Source organism: Malurus melanocephalus, unplaced genomic scaffold (genome assembly GCF_030028575.1).
Source record: "Malurus melanocephalus ecotype Western Australia unplaced genomic scaffold, MMel_1.1 scaffold_367, whole genome shotgun sequence".
Classification (NCBI taxonomy): domain Eukaryota; kingdom Metazoa; phylum Chordata; class Aves; order Passeriformes; family Maluridae; genus Malurus; species Malurus melanocephalus.
Window position 1 is genome coordinate 281,048 of NW_026623599.1, and position 20,608 is coordinate 301,655.

Genomic DNA, 20,608 nt, shown 5'->3' on the forward strand with positions numbered 1-20,608 from the left:
TGCCACAATTTTGATTATTTCTAGAAATAGCACTCAGTAAAGGTATCAGGAGTTTGACTGGACCCTGGAGATCATCCCTTTTTTTTCTTATGCATTTAGAAAGACAGAATTCTGACTCTGCTGTACATGCGTCTCTGACTGACCATCTGTAATTGTCTCCAAATTTACTGGTTCAGGATAATATATATGCATATGAATACTGTTCATGTAAAGAAAAGTTTCTTTTATGTGTGCTTCAACCAGTATGTATAAATGAACCAACCAGTTTGCATTCTGCAAATAAAATTAAAAATCCCATGTTTTTGTTAACCTTGTAGACTTCACGTATTTGCTCTGCAGTAAGGCAGTACCTTGTTATTTTGGGTGAAGCACAAATGTGCTCTGCCCAGAAGATCTTAAACAAAAGATGGGTGTGAATGACAGATCAAGAGACTTTCAGTTTGTAGAGACAGCTCTGAACAGAGTAATAACCATGATTCACAAAACCTGTCACCCAGCTATTGTCATTTGCTTTCCAGACACTGCCTCRTCTTGGTGTTTAAGATTACAAGGACTGTAAGGCTGACTTTGTTTCTTCTTACAGGAGCAGAAAAGGTGTACAACTAAGCCTGCTATACCATATTTCCATTACCAGTTCCTGCTGGAGAGGCATGGGTCTATCTGGTCATGGTCTTTAAGTGATGATTCAACATTGTAGCAGTRGAGCAGACTAAGATTTAAGGTATCTCTGCTGATAAACATCACAGACTACATCACCTGCTCTACAATGAAGCGACATTAATACACAAGTTATTAAATGTTCCCTTAATCTTAATTTTTTTCTTTAGATTTTTGAACTAAGAAGCTTGATTCGGACTCCTCAGAAAGTTTAACGCCCAAGACGATTTGTTATCTGAGCTGGAAAAAAGTGCTGGAACAGGAACCCGCTGCTCTTCTGAACTCACCAACCACCTCCTTACTGCTGATTTTGCAAGGTTTAAGGTGTACTTGCTGCACATCCACGTGGAAGCAGAATTTGAACTCCTTTGGGCTGTACATCTCTCACAGATTTATTAGGACAATCATTTAATTGTCTCATTCTTCAGTGATCTTATTAACTTTCAAGTTTTGGTGTCTGTTCAGCTGTGCACAAAGAGCTGTTCTCAGAACTGTTTTCCCGATTAAAGATTAACAGTGYGATAAAGGAAGGAAACATGGGCATCCTTGGAGTTTGTTTCTTACATCAGCTGGGTTAAACCTTTACTATCTTTTCTCACTGTGTATCTTCTCTCTCTGTGTTTGGCAATCAAATTCTGCATAGCTCCAGCACGTTTCCCCCAGTTTAGTCAAAACAAGAGGAAATCGTTCTGCCTTTTCAACTTTTAGCTCTTCGACCCTTGCACAAACAGCAACAGAAACCGGTAATAACTAACTAAGGGGAGTTGTATTTAAAACTTTCTTTGCTATCTCTCGGATTAAAGAGTATTCTGTAAAAACAGTGGAAGTCACTGAGGTGTAGTTAACTGTATAACCATGCTAATGTCTTTTGAAATGGAAGAAGTTACACACTTCCAAATCAACATCYTTGTTCCAAATGGATCCAGGCACGSCGCTCTGCTGTTTGCTGCAAGCAGCAAACTGTGCATTACTGGGTGGCAGGATTGTTTCTAAATATATCATAATGTTAGAYGAAACAGTTAATAGACAAATTGCAATTATGGTTAATAATTTTTAGACCACTTCCCTGACTTGTGTCTAAGCAATCAATCATCCCTGGTACTTTCAGCTCCAATAAGCTTATGTTAAAAACTTCCCCTTTTATATATCCCACATCTGTACACTATTATGTCTTGTTTTTTGTCATGCTATATAATTATAATCATTTACAGTATGGAGCATGATTTTAAGAGCATAGACAGCACTTGAAAGCATTAAGTCTTTTAACTTAATAGAAGTTGCTTTTGTTCTGCTGCAAGAATCACTCGTATTTAAAGATATGATTTGTTCTACTCAAAGTCAAGATGAGCATGGAGAGAGAGCAAAGCCTGGCTTTGCCTGTGCCTTAGGCACAACCCGAATTTAGCTGATCCTGCAGGAACAGCGCAGTCCAAGCACTGTGCCCTGAGATAGCTCTGCTCACTCTCCTCTTTGCATGAGAGGTGGCAATTTATAGCCTGCCTAGACACTAGTCAATCAATACCCTCCAGCACGATTTCCATCTGGCTTTGCTTTGCTGTGCTCCCATCTTCCCTCTGCTTTGGGGATTCAGTAAGGAAACAAGTAGGACTGTATGTTCTGATGTTCCTGGGTCTGAGGTCTGCCTAGCTTTTATATGATTGTAGCAGTAGGGAGCAGAGAATTGTGTTCTGTGGGGCAGGCAAGAAATCCGAGTCAGATCTGAATCCTAAATGTCTGCTAAAATAAACTGTATCTTCCATTTCAGAACCAGAGGTCTGGTGGGGGAAAAAAGTTAATAATATTCTTMTTTCCAAGTGATCAAACTGTATATTTTCTCCTGAGAATATTCCAGGCCAGCTCTGAAGCACTGACTTAACTCTGAATCTGCAAGTTTCAGTTGCTTAGAACAGCATCAAAAAGAATGTAAAATTTTATCTCACTCATTAGCTGACATGCTTTTCTTTTTTTTTAATGAAGGTTTTTGGTGGTCTCTGAAGAAATGCTTCATATTTGTGAAAGTGGGACACCAAAGGAGCAAGRAGCACCAGAAAATACAGCAAAGAAATTCCAACCATTTAGTGACAGCTTCAAGACCTGAGCAACATTTGAAGGAGCCAGATGAATTAGAAGGCTGTAAATGTATACTCACTTCCTCTGAAGCAGGTGATGGTGTGAAGGAGGTTATCTGGTGCTGTCATTATTAAGAGGGGCAATATCTCACTGCAAAAGAGGTGCTGAAGGTATGATTGTCCCTGGGGTGGGAGCAAAGGGGAGGTGTGTATGTTTGCAGCCCAGTGCTGAAGCATACACACAACTGACAGGTGCGGTGTGAACACGACACATACTTGGAAACAAAAGTGAGACATTGGTGGAAAGTGAAAAGGGAAAACTTTCCAGATGCCAGGTGGAAAATGATATTAAAKCTGTCAAAATAAGTCACAACAAAGACTGGGTTTTCTCATAGACTAACAGGAGTCATGTTCTGGAGAAGAATGGAGGTTTCAACTACAAGACGAAGTGTCATAAATGAAACAATTATGAGCATTGGAGGTTAAATTTGAGCCTACTTTTTTTGAGGTTTTTGTTTTGGTCTCTTTCTCCTTTTTTTTTTCACTTTTAAGTGCACTGCGGCAGTCCTGATTTACTCTACGTTTTGTGGACAGGTCAAAAATGTGTAAATAAATCCCACTGTCACTGCTTCACAGAGTTATCTGTTCTGGGCCTAATTCCAAGCCCAGTTAAACTGATGGCAATCCTTCCATTGGCATCGGAGTACTGCAGTTTAGAACCTGTGATGGAGGTGCAAAGCATCACCWTAGAGGCTGGATAAACAGCCTCTGCAGTTGTCCAAAGTGAGTTTCTGAAACACAGTAAGGGAAGCAAGCCTTGAACTACATTCAAGGTCAAAGATGCTCTATGTACATGGTAATGAAGCTTTTTAAAAAGTCAGGTCCACCTAACATGCATTAAATATTATAAAAGACATTATTCAGATTTAAGACAGACTATCTAAACAGATAGCCCAGTATTTTGCTTTCTTTTAAAAATTAGCTGCACTGTTTATACTTGGGTGGAAAACCACAGATCAGGACAAAGTTTGCTGTGTTTYCTTAGTGCAGCCAAGGGTAGAATTTACTCTGCTGATTGAGGATTTTAGTTGTCCATGTATTCACTTTCATGCACTGGTAGATTCTTATCAGCAATTTATCTGCAATTTTGCGGCTGAATTTGGTTTCTTTATATAACATTACTTTAGCACAAGAAAATGTGCCTACATTAAATTCCTTATGCTCCTTATAAAATACTCCTAACAAACAATAATTCATATTGAACGGTTACCCCCCGAAGTATAATTATGACTTAAAATATAAAATGGCCCTCTATTCTTTTGTGACAGACTTTTCATGCGGGCTGTTGATGTGTTAGAAAGAAGCAGACTCCCAGAGGAGTGGGTAGAAGCTTGATTGCAGCTAGAGATAGATAGACGATGCAGCAGCAGTAACTGGAGACTGTACACACAACGCACCATAATGGCCATTATGGAGTTGTTAACCTCTAATGTGTCAAAACCTACTCGGAAAATGGTTGAATTCGTAGATTGCTGATCCAAGTGGTTCCTTTAAATTCCGCAAAAAACATGAACTGAAGGGCTATTCTGCATGTGAGTGATAAATCTTTGRAAATACTGGTTAATAACAGAAATAATGACAGACCTTTACTGTAGCTGCATGGATGSTGCTGGTATTAATAATGCAGAAGTGTGAGGCAGGACAGCTCTTAGAAGCTGATGACTGTTGAAGTGCAGAAAACCTCATTAAAATAACGTAAAGGATGGTCTGTTATTAYAACAACTTTTTCCTACAGTACCCTTCAACTATCATAATTGCACAGGATTCATAGCAACTTGAAAAGATTTGGAGATGTGYAAGAAGTAAAATTTCTGGCCACAGTTACTGGCAGCCTAATTATGTGAATATATTGTGTGCTCTGCATCCTGTTCTTTAGTTTTGAGAGCTCGTGGATTCGTGGATGATGAATAGTGTGGTGTCTAACCAAACTATCAGCTCTAAATTGCTGRAATAAGTACTCAACCTTAAATAATTGCTTTGGATTTGTGTTGATTCCAAGGAGCAGAATAGTTATGACTAACTTGCAGTTGTTAAATGTAAAAATGTATTATTTTTGCATTTAAGATTTTACAGAATGGTGGATAGGAGTGGTTGTTTTCAAGGGTATTGATGGGATTTTCAGTTGCTGTCTCTGAGGATAAGGTGCCATAACCACACCTCATCTGAGGGTACAGCTTGAATGTCAGTGGTGTGGGCTGCTGTTTGTGCTACGGATATTTCACAAATGCCAGTTTTACTGGGTTATTTCCACAGACAAGGAAAACCACCACTTACTTTGGGGCTTTGATTAGTGTTCAGTAATTCAGTTTAACAGGATCTGGACCACACTGGGCTGCAGTCCCTGTGCAATGTGCTGTACCCTGCAAAGCACCGAACTAATCTTTAGAGCTAAAGCTCCAAATCTGCCCTCTGCACTAGTRTATAATAGAGCATTCATAGTAAGTGGGTTTTATAAGATGTTTGATGGCTGGAAATTACTAGTCTAGAAGGGTACACGAGATTAAATATTAAATTGCTCAAATTGTGCAAGTTTACCTCAAAGACATTTTCACAATGCCTTTTGGGGAAGTCTTTCAACTTGTTCTCATTGAATAACCAATCCTGGCCTAAAATAYGGTGTAATGATGCTGAGATATCACTCCACTGCCTCTGCAAAGCCACTTGAGCCAATTTTGTACAACACTTCTGTCGCAGCAGCATCCAGCAGCCCTTCAAGCAGCACTCTGGTGCACAGCTCCCGGCTGGAGGCTTTCTGTCGCAGAAACATGGGAAATGCTGCAGATATTCCACAAGTGCAGAAACCAACCGAGCTCAGCCCTGTGGTCTCCAGCCAGAAGGTTGAAGGCCTACAATGATGGCTGAGAGATCTTTATTTTTGCACAGAGGGTGAGAAAATGGCAGCTGCTGTGAGCGTGGACCAAGGAACACCGGACACCCATTGCTTTGGAGGGAAACCTCTGCGGGCTCAGGGCTTTGTGTTTYGTGGGGAATGAACAGGTGAAAACAGCTGCTTCCCGCAAGCTGCTACCCGTGAGTGGGCTCTGTGTCCCGCCACTGCTGAGGGAGCAGCAAAGGGAGGCCCAGGGCGGCCATGCCGAGGTGCGCGGAGGGTACTGAGTCCTGGTCCTGCTGCCTCCCCTTGAGGGGCGGCCATGGCACCATCCCCACAGCCGTGAGGAGCCTTGGGGCAGCAGAGCCCAGAGTGAGGAGCAGCAGGTGCCATGGCACCATCCCCGCAGCCATGAGGGACCTTGGGGCAGTGGAGTCCTGGGGGAGGAGCAGTGGATGCCATGGCACCGCCCCCACAGCCGTGAGGGGCCTTGGGGCAGTGGAGCCCTGGATTAGGAACAGCGGGTGCCATGGCACCATCCCCGCAGCCGTGAGGAGCCTTGGGGCAGAGCAGCCCTGGATGAGGAACAGCGGGTGCCATGGCACCATCCCCGCAGCCGTGAGGGACCTTGGGACAGTGGAGCCCAAAGTGAGGAGCAGCAGGTACCATGGCACCATCCCCACACTGTGAGGAGCCTTGGGGCGGAGCAGCCCAAAGTGAGGAGCAGTGGGCGCCATGGCACCATCCCTGCAGCCATGAGGGGCCTTGGGGCAGAACAGCCCTGGATGAGGAGCAGTGGGTGCCATGGCCCCATCCCTGCAGCCATGAGGGGCCTTGGGACGAAGGAGCCCTGGGTGAGGAACAGCGGGCGCCATGGCACCATCCCCACAGCCGTGAGGGACCGTGGGGCCGCAGAGCCCAGAGTGAGGAGCAGCGGGTGCCATGGCCCCATCCCCACAGCCATGAGGGGCCTTGGGGCGCCATGGCACCATCCCCACAGCCGTGAGCCCTGGGTGAGGAGCAGCGGGCACTGAGGGCGAGGGCTGGTGAGGGTTTGGGGCTGTGGGATGAGGCAGGGCCGGGCTGGTCCTGAACCCCCGTGGTTTGTCCTCCCTGCAGGACAGCCAAGGCCGCCACGAAAAGGGTGATGTGGCCAGGCTGACCCGAACGGAGCAGAGGAGCAGAGCTGGTGGTGACCACGGTGCCGACGGGACACGCGTCCCCCATTGTGGGGTGACAAACACCGACCCCACACTCGGTGTTTGGAGGGGACCAAGACTGGAGGAGCCGGCAGAGCACCACCAGGCCGTGGTGTGCTACGGGCCCCCGCCATGGCTCTGACCCTGCGCGAGGGTGTCTGCCTCTTCTATGACCTGGAGCTGGCGCAGATCCATGTTTTGCAAGAAGAAGGGCAAGAAAAGAGTGCGGAAAGCAAGGCAACAGAGAAACTGCCAGACACGCTCCTGATGGAGGTACAAATTGTGGATAAGGTGAAAGTAAAAGTTCGTTGTTCGCTGTTAGCTTGTACCATCACACTGCTTTGGTTCTGACTTAAGTATTAGTCAGTATTATTTATTTAAATTTGTTGGGCTTAAGTGTCCCATCCTTTGTACATCTTTATATCATCTCATCCCATTGTTAAAATGACAAACTAAAGCTTTGTGGATTCACATAATATTCTGAGTTGGAAGAGACCCAGATTACTGAGATGACATTGAGGTAATATTTAAATTCTGAAATTCAGACAAGTTTTTAATTCAGTTCACCAGTCTAGTACTATTTGTTTGACAGACTTGATCTCTTARGTGGCATTACACAATTTCCCTTCTCCTTAATTGAATTAGTTCAATACTGCAGTTGTTAAACTGGGTGTGTAATAAAGTCCCATTTGAATTTAATTTTATTAAAAAAGGACATGCAAACACTGTTGTTTGTTCTGTGCTAGCTATTATATTGGTTTTACAATAAAATACCTTTTTTTCTTGCAAAATTTATGCACCACTAGGTAATTTCTGAGGTAGGTCATATTTAAGTTTAACTATTGCAAGAAGTATAACAACCTGGTTAATTGCTATATGACAAAGGAGGCATTGCAATTAATCTGCAGAAGTCCTAAATTTGTATAAAAAACTGAGCATACTTCTCATTTTCTTTTAAAAGGTAAATGTACTGAAATTAAATTTGAAATATTTTCTTTAAAAACATAAGRATACAGGTTTCTGTGTTCATAGTGMTGCAATCTTAAAATGATGYTCTGAAATTTTATATAAAATTTCGAGGAGGTAGGGCACAATTGTTCACATCCCAGTTAGAATGCTGTATGCTAAATGCAAATTTTTTGTTGCAGTTTTGTCCATCACATGTAAGACTGAAAATCAGAATGAATTGATAGCTTGCATCTTGTTGACTGCTCAGTTGATTTGCCACTAGCGACTGCCTTTGATTGAGAAAGTTGTAAAACATATTCTGCTTTTAAATAGATTGACAGAGATAATGGTGCCATTGCATTTGAAAACAACATCCAGCAACTGAGCCCATCTGAAGAGGAGGAAGGAAAGGAAGTTTTTTCCACTGTTGGGGAAACAAAGAGTCAGAGCTGCAAAGAGGGTGTGGATTTGTCAGAGCTGTTCAGTGAAAGTAAAGAGCAGGAATATCCAACTGCATCAGAACAAACAGTTGTAAGAAATCTCAAGAATCTAAAATTTGAGGCCTGTGCTCCACAACAAAAAAAAGGTAAAAAGATTTGTAGTTCATTTTTAGATAATGTGTGTTAAGTGAGATTCTGAACTGAGGTTGAAATTTTACATTAAATACTCAGTGGTAATTGTTTAGATTAGGTTAAGTCCTAACATTCTGTGAAATTCTGAAGAAGAAGAAATACCTTTCAGCCCTGCTGGAAGATCTTATTCAGGCTGATGTCGTCTGCCTTGTTTTCAGAAGAGACATTTTGGATGGTGTTTAGAAATTAATGATCTTTTGAATAGTGTGTGGTATTTGAAACCTCCAGGGAGATTTCAAAGTTAATATTGCATAAATGCCTTTGAATAAACCTAGTAATTTATTTAGTCTCTTGATTCACTCATTCAACTTCAAAATGTGCTTGTTTGAAGGTTTATGGTTAAGCTTASAGTGGTTCCAGGTTGCCAGCAGAGGGTGGTGGGCAAGTATCAATCAATTTCTGTCAACAAAGCCTCTCCCAGAACCTAATGAAAGTAACAGAAAATGGCTGATTTAAGGTTTTAGAAASCTAAAAGTATGTTACAGAAGTTAAGAACTGACTCAGAAGAGAACAGATAAGCATCTGTTTCCCTAGAAACTGCGTGTGTGTACTSTAAAAATTGGATGACATCAAGGATGTTGAGTCTGTGAATGCGTGTGTTGTATCTGGATGTTAAGGTATCTTGGCTGAGGTTCTYTATGGATACTGCACAAATTGTTAACGTCCCCTGTTTTAGTTACAGCCTTTATAGGAAGCACATTTGAGCAGCTTTAACAAAGCTAACAATGATCCTTTGTGTGGGCATGAATCCACAACGAATARATGACAATAAAGCGGTTTTGTTTGCTGTTACTGAAGTGAAGTGTTATCTGCACATCTCTGTGTGGTATAAAGCATTGTATAAAATGCATTTTAGTCTCAGCATGAAAATATTACAGAGAGCACACTTGGGAGTTGAGACAACTGTTCTGGAAAGACTCTTCAAATATGACGTATTTGCCTTTTCACAGTTTCAAATGTTCATAACTGAAAGGATTGCACATTTAATCTTAACTTGTTACTCTCAAAAGAAATTCTTTACTGTTGTGCCACCAACTTTGTTCTATGACTTCTTCAAAGAGCTGTTTTTTCCCCCTCAAATTCAACCAGTAATTATAAAGAGGCTTTTAAATCATGATTTTTTTATGTACACTTTACAGATTCAGGAGTACCAGAAAGCTGGGAATAGCTTAACCTGCCATTTCCAAATCTTTGAATAAACTTAGTGCTAATTACTCAGTTGTTATCAAGAAGTTTGTTGCACAGGTTGTAAGTCTTAATGATGATACTGAGAGAGGAAATCTCATCCTGTCTTGGAGGTGAGAGCTAGGGTCGAGTTAGGTTTCCTGGGGTTAGATTTTAAACTGTATCACTAACAAAAAAACCAGTTTGGGGGGCAAATCACTTAAGTCTTAATGAAGTCCTTTGATGTAGAATTTTGAAACCATTTTATCCAGACTAGAGGGACTCGAGAAATTGATAATATTTTTTAGTATTTTGTGGTGTATACAGTGTAAATGTATCCTTGTTCCAGCAGGAGGAAAAGAACGTTTCAGCTGTTTCTTCTGCACATTCACCTCAGTCAAATTATCAAGTCTTAGGCRTCATTTGAAAACCCATTCTGATGAGAAACATCACGTGTGTCACCTCTGCCCTAAGGCCTTCCGTACAGCAACTCTGCTGCACAACCACGTGAACACACATACAGGTACCTGATGCTGGAAAATACATAATTTTACATACTGTCTTCAAAATTGAATTAACAGGCAAATGACTTTGCCTTGAGCTGTGTTCTGTGATCATTTTGTTCACAAGTTTCTCTGATTTTCTTTGGCGCTCCACATGGAAAAGATGTGGTCTGTAGTGAGGAACTCTGTGTGTGTGTGTATTTTTTTATTTTGTTGAATACCATTCTAACAATTCTTGTCAACTGAACAGYGACTTCAGTTATGCTTCATTCCTACATGCAGAATAGAATTTTTTGTGATGTTTTCATTTTGCTGTATAAACATATGAAGCAAAATATTTAAAATAAAGTTATGGTATAAATATATATGGAAGAAACTCTTTACTGGGAGGGTGGCAAGGCACTGGAACAGGTTGCCCAGAGAAGCTGTGGATGCCCCATCCCTGGAAAAGGCCAAGGCCAGGTTGGACAGAGCTTGGAGGGATAGGAATGGGTGGAACAAAATGAGCTTTAAGGTCCCTTCTGACCCAAACCATCATATGATATATTGTCTATAAAAAAMCAGAATATCAGAAAAGGTTCATTTTAAAAACTCTGCATGTTGATTTAAGGCAGATAAATCACATTGCTGTGGTGTTAAATAAAATTCTAATGGTGTATTCTTGCAGGGAACAAACCCCATAAATGCAGTGAGTGTGACACAGCCTTTGTGACCCGRGGGGAGCTTGCACGACACAGGAGGTACAAACACACTTTAGAGAAGCCTTTCAAGTGCACAGTATGTGAATACTCCAGTGTCGARGTAAGTACAGCTTTACTGATCTTTTGGGAGGGTTTGAAGGCTTTCACGTGCCAAGATTTTAATGTACACAGAATTTTTGCCTAGATTTTTAACCTTGAGAAGTCCAGGCTTTGCTGACGGCCTTGGACTCACTGATGGATTGTGTTTAATCTGTTATGTTGCTACAGTGTTACTGTGAGGTGGTTGATGGCTACAACTTTGTGGTGCCATGCATTTCATTTCATTTCATTTCATTTCATTTCATTTCATTTCATTTCATTTCATTTCATTATTTCATTTCATTTTTCATTTCATTTCATTTGTGTGCATGGAATTTTATCCCCATCACCCTTTCATTTATTTTCCTGACTGTTTTCAAACAATTTTCTGTTTGGCATATCTAAGAAGCCTGGTAGTAGTAGCTATCCTCTTTTTAAAATTCTGTATTTTATGTTCCTATTATAAAATTTCTCCTTTTGCTAATGTGGACATTAAATATGGAACTAAAATAATCTGAGGAAAGAGTGTGGAGGTGTTACCTAAAACCACAACATGCTAATTGTACAGGGAAAAACATGGATGTGAGAGTGCTAATTCAGTATTTTAAACTGCCATAGGTGTGGTATGTAAAATTGCTTGTATTTTAATTAATTCAGTCTCTAATGTAGATGTTGCTTTAGAAAATCTCTTATTTTTATCTTAGGCCAGCAAAATGAGGCGACACGTCCGCTCACACACGGGAGAGCGGCCCTACCCCTGCGACCTGTGCAGCTATGCAAGCAAAGATGCCTATAAACTGAAAAGGCACAAGTTAACCCACACAGGTAAAACCCTGGGGTTAGGATCAAGTCTAGGGCCTCTGGTCCTTAATATTCATTGGATTGGAGTGATCTAATTTCAGCTCAAAATTAGCCCTTTTTAATTGGTGATTTTGAATAAAAACAGGCCTGAAAAACATGTTCTCTTTCARTGTTCTGGATTTGGCTATTGGAAGCCTAGCAGTGCTAGTAGTTAGTCTTGCTGTTCTTCCTAAACCTCTTTTATATTAGAAAAATATTTTGTTTCCTATGGGTCAAGTTTTCACTTTCATTTCTCAATTAGATGATGCTGTGTGGAGATGTATCTGGCAAGAGATTTTTAAATATCAGTTCAGAACATGGATATTGTTGTGACCTCAGATTKCCAGCAACTAATTTGGTCAACAAAGAATTAAATTGCTTTAACACTGAAAGCACTGTGTTCCTGTCATAGCTTTGTAACCTGTAAATCATCTCACAGGGCAGTGGGTATCAATCCTGTACTTCATGGTTTAACTTGGCTCAATTATGATGTGTAATATGTGTTGTGATTAATGTTTTAGGTTGAATCAGAGTGTGACAGCATGGCTGAAGTAAAATTTTCCAGATATCCCCACTTAGCACACATTGGTTCATATCTTGAGACAGTTTGGTGCAATTAAACTGAGTTATTTTTTTATGAGGGTCAACCACAAGAGTTCAACTGGAAGAGTTCAAGAGTGTTACCAAATACTGGCAGGGACTTGTTCCACAGAACCAGTCTGAAGCTGGTTCAAATCTGTGCCAGTGGCCAGTGTTGATGTGATTTTTAATGATAGTCACACCTGATGTTGCTTTTTGGGGAARAAAGGAAAGAAAATAGTTTCCTAATCTCCCCACCATTACCAATGGCTGGCAGTGTATCACTTTCATCATGATGTTCTACAGCTGTTGACTCTCTCCTTGCATATTTGAGGATAATTCTGCATTTTTGTACATGAAGTACTCAAAGCAGAATAGATGTTAATTAAAATAATTTCTGATTAATAGTTTAGAATTATATGAATGCCTTTATGCTTCATCAGTTGGACTTGTGGACTCAAAGCCAAGATTTTSTGTTGCAATCAGTTATGTAAACTTCTGGAAACTTGTTTAGTCTTTTGTGCACTGTCAACTAATATTAACTTTTGGCTGGTCTGGAGACTGTTGCTGTTAGAACATGGATGTTGAGTTCTGTGGGAATTTGTGTTTGTATCAAATAAGCAGAGTTTCTAAGCAAATGCCATTTTAATTTCTTTTTAATAGGTGAAAAACGCTATGAATGTTACGTTTGCCAAACCAGATTCACTCAAAGTGGTACCATGAAAATCCATATGTTACAGAAACATGGAGAAAATGTGCCAAAATACCAGTGTCCTCATTGYAGTACCTTTCTGTCCCGAAAAAGTGATCTGGGTGAGTTTAAAGGAAAACACTGAAAATGRAATGTGGAGATAAGTAGAGGTGAAATCTCTAATTTTCATAAAATTTCACCAAATATGTTATAGCTGACTCCATATAATCACAGAATATTGAAAGTAAAATGTATTCATTGTTTTACAGGTAAGCTCCTCCTGCAAGGAGATGTGGTGACATCTTGTGGTTGATGTTTTAATTTGTTTAAAATGCAAAGTAGCACAGATTTGGCTTTTTCTTTTTTTTAATTTGCTTGATACCTGTGGCTCTGTGACCTTCTTTTTCCAGAAGTGTTGGAGGCAATAGAGCTGACCACTAACAACAGAACCTACATGAAACATTAAGTTTCCAGAAATACRTGAACAAGCAATATTAAAACTGGATTTTTTTCTAAGTATTTGATTTGTTAGATGATTTCCACTGAAATCAATAAGATTCAGGCTTATAACTACTTGATTTCTTTGGAAAGTTACAACACCTTGCCACCACTTTAGTTTAATTTTAAACTAATTTGTCTGTTTTACCCCTACTGCAGACAGCACAGAGGATTCTTCAGTGCTGTCCTTGACAAGGTTTGCATTACTCAGGGCTATACACAGCCCAACTCCTGTTCAGAATTGTGGAAATAAAAAAAAAAAATGTTGCCATTAAAATGAATTGTTTTACATAACTGCTCAGGTGTYCACTTGAGGAATCTTCACTCCTACATGGAAGAGGCAGTGAAGTGCCGGGACTGTGAAGCAGCTTTTCACGAGCACTACGCTTTCCTTCAGCACAGGAAGACTCACAGAAATGAGAAAAGATTCAAATGTGCTCAGTGCACCTGCTCGTGTAACCAGGTATTTCAGTTCCCTGAGAAAATACTGTGTGCTCTGTTGATGGTTTTGCAAGGTATAGTTGGCTTTGGGGTTATATTTACCTTAAAAAAAACCAAAAACTTTTGTGACTGCAGTCCAACTAGAAGASTGTAGTGGTGCTTATTTCCCAGATWGAYCATTCACAAATAAAGGGTGAAACTGAAATGCTGGAAATTATGAGATTATCTTCTGATAAATCTTTTGTAGATGCACTACTTAAAAGCATAAAGTAAGAGCAATCACTGTCAGGGATGTTGTGATAAAGAGCAAAATGTAGCATTCGAGCCTGAAATGTGAATTTCAGTGGTGATGCAGAATAAATTCAGTCTGAACTAAAATTTTTCTTTTAAAGAGTAYATTTAGGATTGCTAGACCAGTTCAGCAAGGAAAGTGAGAAACTGATATTCACTTCAAAACCATATGCAATGAGAATATATTCTCATRTTGGGTTTACTGTGCACACTTTAAAGTAAATGTGACCCTTTTCCCACATRCAGATTTTACATGTAAAACTTTATTGCTTATCCAGGGACCAAAAAATGATGAATTTTATTTTATACCCACCAAATGGCAACTTTTTTTTTTAAGCAGAACTTTAAATCATATACTGGAAAACCTTCAGCAGTTTTATGGAAGTTGTTAACTAAGTCAGTCTTCCACTTAGTGTTCCAAAATTTGTCTGTTAGAATCATATTTGCTTTGTGTGTGTTAAATGGCTTACATAGATTAATATTTGATTGATATATTTGTCCTTCATTATGTTAACAGAGTAATATGTGTAAGCATGCTGCGAGCTGTGGATTGGTGAGGGCAAAAACTGCTACACCCAGAAAAGGAAGCAAAGGCAAAAATAAAATCCATGAGAACCTGAAGCGTGTTAAGCCAGAAGGTAATCAGTGACTAAGTTAGAATTCAATCATGTAAATTAGAATCAAGACTGAAAGTCTAAGGCASTGAATCTTCCCTGCTGCTTAATTACTGTTTCACAGCGAAGCTAATAATGGAAGAATGCTTCAGAGTAGGCTTTATTGTGTGTCAGAAGTTCTTGTCWTGTGAGTTGGGTCATTGCACAGGTGCCATTCTGGGCTCTTTTCTGCTCCTGCAATTGAGTTCCTAAAATCCCTTCTCAACAATGCTTTCAGATGATTTTTGTTGAGTGAGAGACATGAATGGAGATAGACYTTAGGCCTAGGTGTAGACCTAGATAGATCTTAGGCCTAGGTGCCCTTAAACCTTTCGGTCTAGATCGTAGCTGCACTGAGAGAAAATTTGACATAGCAAGAAGAAATGTTGGAGCTTTTCTGAATCTAATGAATATATATCAGCAGCTGAGTTTACATTAGCATTGACACTTCTGTTTTCACTGGTGAGGCTGTAATGGTATGGTTAGAGAAAAGTGTTACAGCTGCAGTGTTTATGTTTTTGCAGTAATTAGATTTTGCTGTTTATTAATGTTTTCCTACAAGCAAATGATTTCTTTTTGATATCTTGTAAATACATTCATCTGAAATCTTGATTTTCTAGAGTTATGATAATGTGTCTTCAGATGTTGTTCATGCAAATATTCAGTTCATTAATTGGCTTACACAAAACCTAGAAATATCTGCTTTTTTTCAAAAGGTTCTTTCCCCAAAACTGACATTTGCAAGGATTTATATACCACTGTCCACTTCTTGCACAATTTGAAGGGGCCTGTGGGATCCTCAGTGTGGTTTTGCCAATGATGACTTGTGAGACTGGGGCTGTCAATGATTTGCTGTTGCTAATAATTAAAAAAAGGATGCRTATGATAATTAAATTTCCAGTTAAATAATGCTTAGTTTTCCTCTGATGAGAATACCAAACTCAGTAACATGGCTTGTAATGTAATATTCAACAGAAGATATCTTCATTCCCCAAGTGTAAGATAAAAGATGTGCTGTTCTTACATATTGGCAGCATTTTCTCCACTAAATTAAACTTCATATTTGTTAAATTTATTGAAGTATTTGCTTGTCTTTCTGATTAATCATCTCAATATTTATTTTTTTTCAAAGTTGCCCTGAAATCATTCCAAGATGTCTCTATTGTGAAAAACAAACCTTGTTCCAGTGAGATTGTTCCTGTTTTAGATGGGATCRAAACAGCAACTCCGAGGGAACACAAATCAGAATCAACTCATGAAATGGATCCTCAGCATGATGGACAAATAATGCAMAAACAGACTGGTCATCCCTGTTCTCTGTAGTTGTTGCTGAGCAGTTCAAAGTGTGGAACCACCCCCAGTTAGAAAGGTAGAAAAGATGCTGGTTGGAAGCTGTTGAAGCCCTTCAGTGCTCGTGTTTCTTCTTGCTGCAGTTTCTATCATGAACTTAAACACTACTGCAAAGTGTGAAAGTTAGAGGGAACCTTCACCTGGTTTATTATGCACGTGTAATAACACAATGGGAAAAATGGCTAATTTCAGAGTCATTTGTTAAAGAATGGATGGGTTGTTTCACCTTGCATTGTTTTTTTTTCCAGCTTTACTCACAGAATTACAGACTGACTTGGAGCCAGTTTATCCCTCAGTGGCTATCACTGAGAGCTGCCTGAATGTCAGTGTTTATACTTTGCTGAGGTGARCACATGAAAGGCAATGATTTTTCACTACAAGGAACATTTACCAAATCTCCTTTCTGCAAACACTTATTTTCTAATTCATGATGCAATAGAATGCACAATTTTGTGATAAAGCACCGTTTTTTATGCCTCATACCACTGGTAATTAGAATCTGATCTTTTGTCTGAGTTTTTATCACTCAGTTAGCTGGGCAGGCAGAGCTGCATGACAAAAATGAAGCAGGAACAGGGTGTCAGAAAAGTGGGGAGGACCCCCACATTCTGAGAATGCAGAACCATGTGTGACTCTAAGCAGACTCTTTTTTGAAAGCAGGTGGGATCTGTTTTCTCTACCYCTCCTTTTCCTTTAAATAGCCTTGCAAATGTTCCCATGAAAGATTGTGATCCTCCATTTAACTCCAGATCCGAAACACACACCCACGACTTTGATTTTAATTAGCTCTTCAATAAAGCACAATTGTATTATTTAGGAAAGTCCATGTTGATAGTATACATAAGAATCAGAAAAAAATTTAACTGTCAAATAYAATTCTCTAACTTTCCTTAGGTTATAAGGAAACTACCGGGCTTAACTCTTTAGTAATTGCTAGAGTCATTACAGTAAGCACTATTAATTTTTATGATTTTTTTTACAATGATCACAATTGTCATTTATGCACTGTTCACACTTGGTTTTTTGTCATTTATAATTAATAGTTGGAAACCTGCTCATAAAATCTTAAATACTTTTAAAATATTCATCTTTAATGCTCCTATTCTTATGTTACATTTCATTATAAATAAGCACCAGCATAACTAAAAAATATCATAACAATAATTATATTGGGTCGTGTAACAAGTAAATTTAATTGAAATGGCAAACCCTCATCCCAGTTTCAAGATTAACATCTGTGTTTAGCTTCATTATGGTGTAGAATTTGACTGGTGTTAAATGGTTTGGGTTTGCACATTGGGCAAGCTGTGGTTGCTGGTTCTGCTGATGTGGTCAGGGRCAGAGAATTCCTGTGCTGTGCACTCCAGGTGAGCTGCAGGCTGACAGCAGCTGCAACTTTATACTTTTTTTACTTTGAATAGCCTGTTAAAAATGAAACTTTAATTTTTGCTAGTTAATTTATTAAAATACCAGCTCTCTCCTATACATGGTAATGTGTCTACCTGCTTGTTCTGGGATAACTTCTTGAATTCAGCAGCTGTTCTGTGACCCAAACCAGTGCCAGGAGCTTTCACTGCCACGCAGTGTCCCCACTATCTGTGCTCACAGTGAGCAGATAAAGAAGGATGTTGGTATTAGCAAGAGGTAATTATTGTCTTACAGCAAATAATCCCATTATTGAGACCACACCAAAGGCCTCATCAAGACCTTCATCAGTCAGCTCAGTGAAATACGTGAACAGGAATTACCACTTTGATAACAGAAACCTTCACTTTCATAGCAAACCCGGAGAAATTTGAGGGCTTGAATAAAAATCCTAATTGTTTTTGTCTTTCCAAAGTGTTCCCTAATATACAGGTTCACATTTATTGATTTGTCTGTTTTTGTATTGGTAAAATTTTAGTAAGTTCATTTGCTCTTACCTAGGATAGGACTTAAGAATACTTTTGTTCGTGATAATTGCTTACATAATATTGTTAACTTTCTTCTTGTTGTGCTGTTTCCATTTGTGTTATAAATTCTAAGCAGCAGATTTCTTTGTTAAAATTAATTTTAGAAGTTGTTTAAATTCCTTGATCAATTTGCTGAATATATATTGTTCATTTGAATTGTTAATAACAAAGCTGACTCATTTTGTGCTGACATCTAAAAATCAGACTACAGAAAGTGGAATGTGAATGTAGTAATAAAAGATATTTTTATCTCTTGAACTTTCAAAATYATTATTTCAGTAGTTAGAAACTAAAATGTGTCATTTTGGAAATCAAGAAAGAATGCTTTGACCTCCTCAGGAGCCATTCCTAGTGGCCTCATGCTTTTTAACAGCCGTGATTGTTCTTCATGATTAGGAATTTGCATAACTATGCAAATGCAAATATTTGCATCACTATTCTGATTTCTACTTTACAAATATAATTTAATTTCATTGTATTACTCACATATTTTAGACCAGTAGGTACATATTAATATCTTTTAAAGTGATACATATTCTGAACAGATGACAAATTTAAAATATTTTAATTTACTAATTGTGGAGGAGTTAAATACAGAGGAATTATTCATGTGTGAAACAGATAGTACTGAAGTGTTCTAGGGTATTATGTAACAGTGTTCTGAGATAATTCAGTTATTTGGGAAAAAAGAGGAAACTTGCATTTCGAGCTTCCTCTGCAAGCTGGAATTGTCTATGCTTTAAATAGTTAATGTGTGAGGAAATTTAGTTTTGCACAGACCCAGCAGATGAAAAATAGAGAAAGAGTAAAAACAGGCCTTTGGATACATTTTTTTACTATTTAGGCTCTGATATAAAACAGTGTTGACGCAGCAGTGGCTTCAATGATGTTAAATGTGGCGTGTGGCATTGCAGAAGTGATGTGTCGATTAGAATGAATTACATCCTGAAATTTGGAAGAATTAATCTCAGAAGGATCCTAGACTCTGCCAAGGGAATGAGAAGCAGGAGCCGAGGCTGGAAGTTGGCTCTGGTGTCCCGCAGGTGGCAGCGCGGGGCCRCCGCCGTGGGAGCGCACCGAAAGCTGCTCAGAGATTCTGGAATTGCTGCCTCAGTTTCCCTCAGCGCGTCCATCCACACTTTGGCCATGTCCAGGCGATATAAAAACAGCTCTTTTATTTTTTTTTTTTTTCATTGGCAGGTTATTAAGTCCTAATATCCCTACAAAGTGTTGACCCCGGGACCAGGAGAGAGGATGGGGACGGCACAACTGCCTTGCTTGGAACGGGAATTTKCTCCCGGTGGGGCTGGCACAGGCTCAGCTGATCCCTCCACTTTCATTGACTGTGACATCCCTTCAGCCCTGCACRTCCTTTGCTGTGTTTATTTTTTTCCTCCGGCTCTGCCTTGGCTGACTTTGCTCCGTGGAAGGTCAGGTCAGCTCCACCAGTGCAAGGGGGCATGTTAGTGTATTTTCTGTCACTGATAAATCTTTTTAACGTATCAGTAAAGTTATTATTTGTTGATAATTTAAGCCGCTTATCTAAAAAAAACCTTTACTTAAGGAGAAATCAGGTGTTTTAACAGGCAACGGATTTGTTAAGCAAATTTTAAAAGTTCCTTTTCAGGTGAGGTGAAGTGGGTATGGAGAGTGTGAGGAGTGAGCTGGCCCTTTGATAAAGGAGGAGCTTTCCAGTAGATTTCTTTCATACGTTCTCCAAGTTAAATGTTGACACAAGAGTGTGGAAATGGTTCACAGWCAGAGTCCACCGCAAGGACCAGGGCTTTTCTTGCTGTGATGTAACATTTTACCATGAGGTGGTCTTTACTCACTGTCTAAGCATTATTCTTRCAGAGTATAGGAGGAAATGGTGGATTTCCAGCTGATTTCCATTTTTGTGACTGTTCCAAGAAATTTTCTTGAATTGTCATCYTAACATTCCTGCCATCCTCTCCTTTGTATCCAAACTAGTCTCTTTCCTGTCTTTCAAATCTTTTTGCTGACTACTGAGTCTGGATCAGGGAAACATGTCTGCTGYCTGTCGGCTCATTCCTGAGGATCTTTGCCATGATTACTTTTTCGTTAGTTACGCAAATTTGGTTATTTAACAATCTCACAACTACACTGCAAAGATAATTGACAAAAASTTAACAGATGGGAGTGTAATTGTGGTTGTGAGGAAGCCTCTCCGTCTCTCAGCCATAGCTGTGTTGTCTCCGTTGTACTGCTGAGTAAGATGACACAGAACAAAACGAATTTCTGATTTAATCCTTGCCTTCAGGAGCAATGAAACCCAYTGATGATAGTGTGCTCTGCTTGTTACTACTTCAGTCTCACCGAACCAGGAATAGAAACCTGGGGTGTTGCAGCATGTGATGATTAAGTTACATTAGCAGAAGGTGGTGAGCGAACAGGCAAGGACCTAAAGTCATAGAACCAGTGCTGTTAATCACTTCCAGAGGCATTAAAATT

General features: G+C 39.6%; 1 protein-coding gene across 1 annotated transcript; it reads left to right on the forward strand.

The window, feature by feature from the left end:
* Positions 1-304: 304 nt before the first annotated feature.
* On the forward strand, positions 305-19,300 carry CTCFL (CCCTC-binding factor like). Its single transcript, XM_057378607.1, has 13 exons — positions 305-721; positions 828-1,400; positions 2,635-2,897; positions 3,363-3,509; positions 6,736-7,088; positions 8,097-8,349; positions 9,912-10,082; positions 10,730-10,863; positions 11,546-11,666; positions 12,924-13,073; positions 13,752-13,912; positions 14,699-14,819; positions 15,967-19,300. The coding sequence occupies exons 5-13, from the start codon at positions 6,948-6,950 to the stop codon at positions 16,155-16,157; spliced, it is 1,443 nt and encodes a 480-aa protein (XP_057234590.1). The 5' UTR covers positions 305-721; positions 828-1,400; positions 2,635-2,897; positions 3,363-3,509; positions 6,736-6,947; the 3' UTR covers positions 16,158-19,300.
* The last annotated feature ends 1,308 nt before the right edge of the window (positions 19,301-20,608 follow it).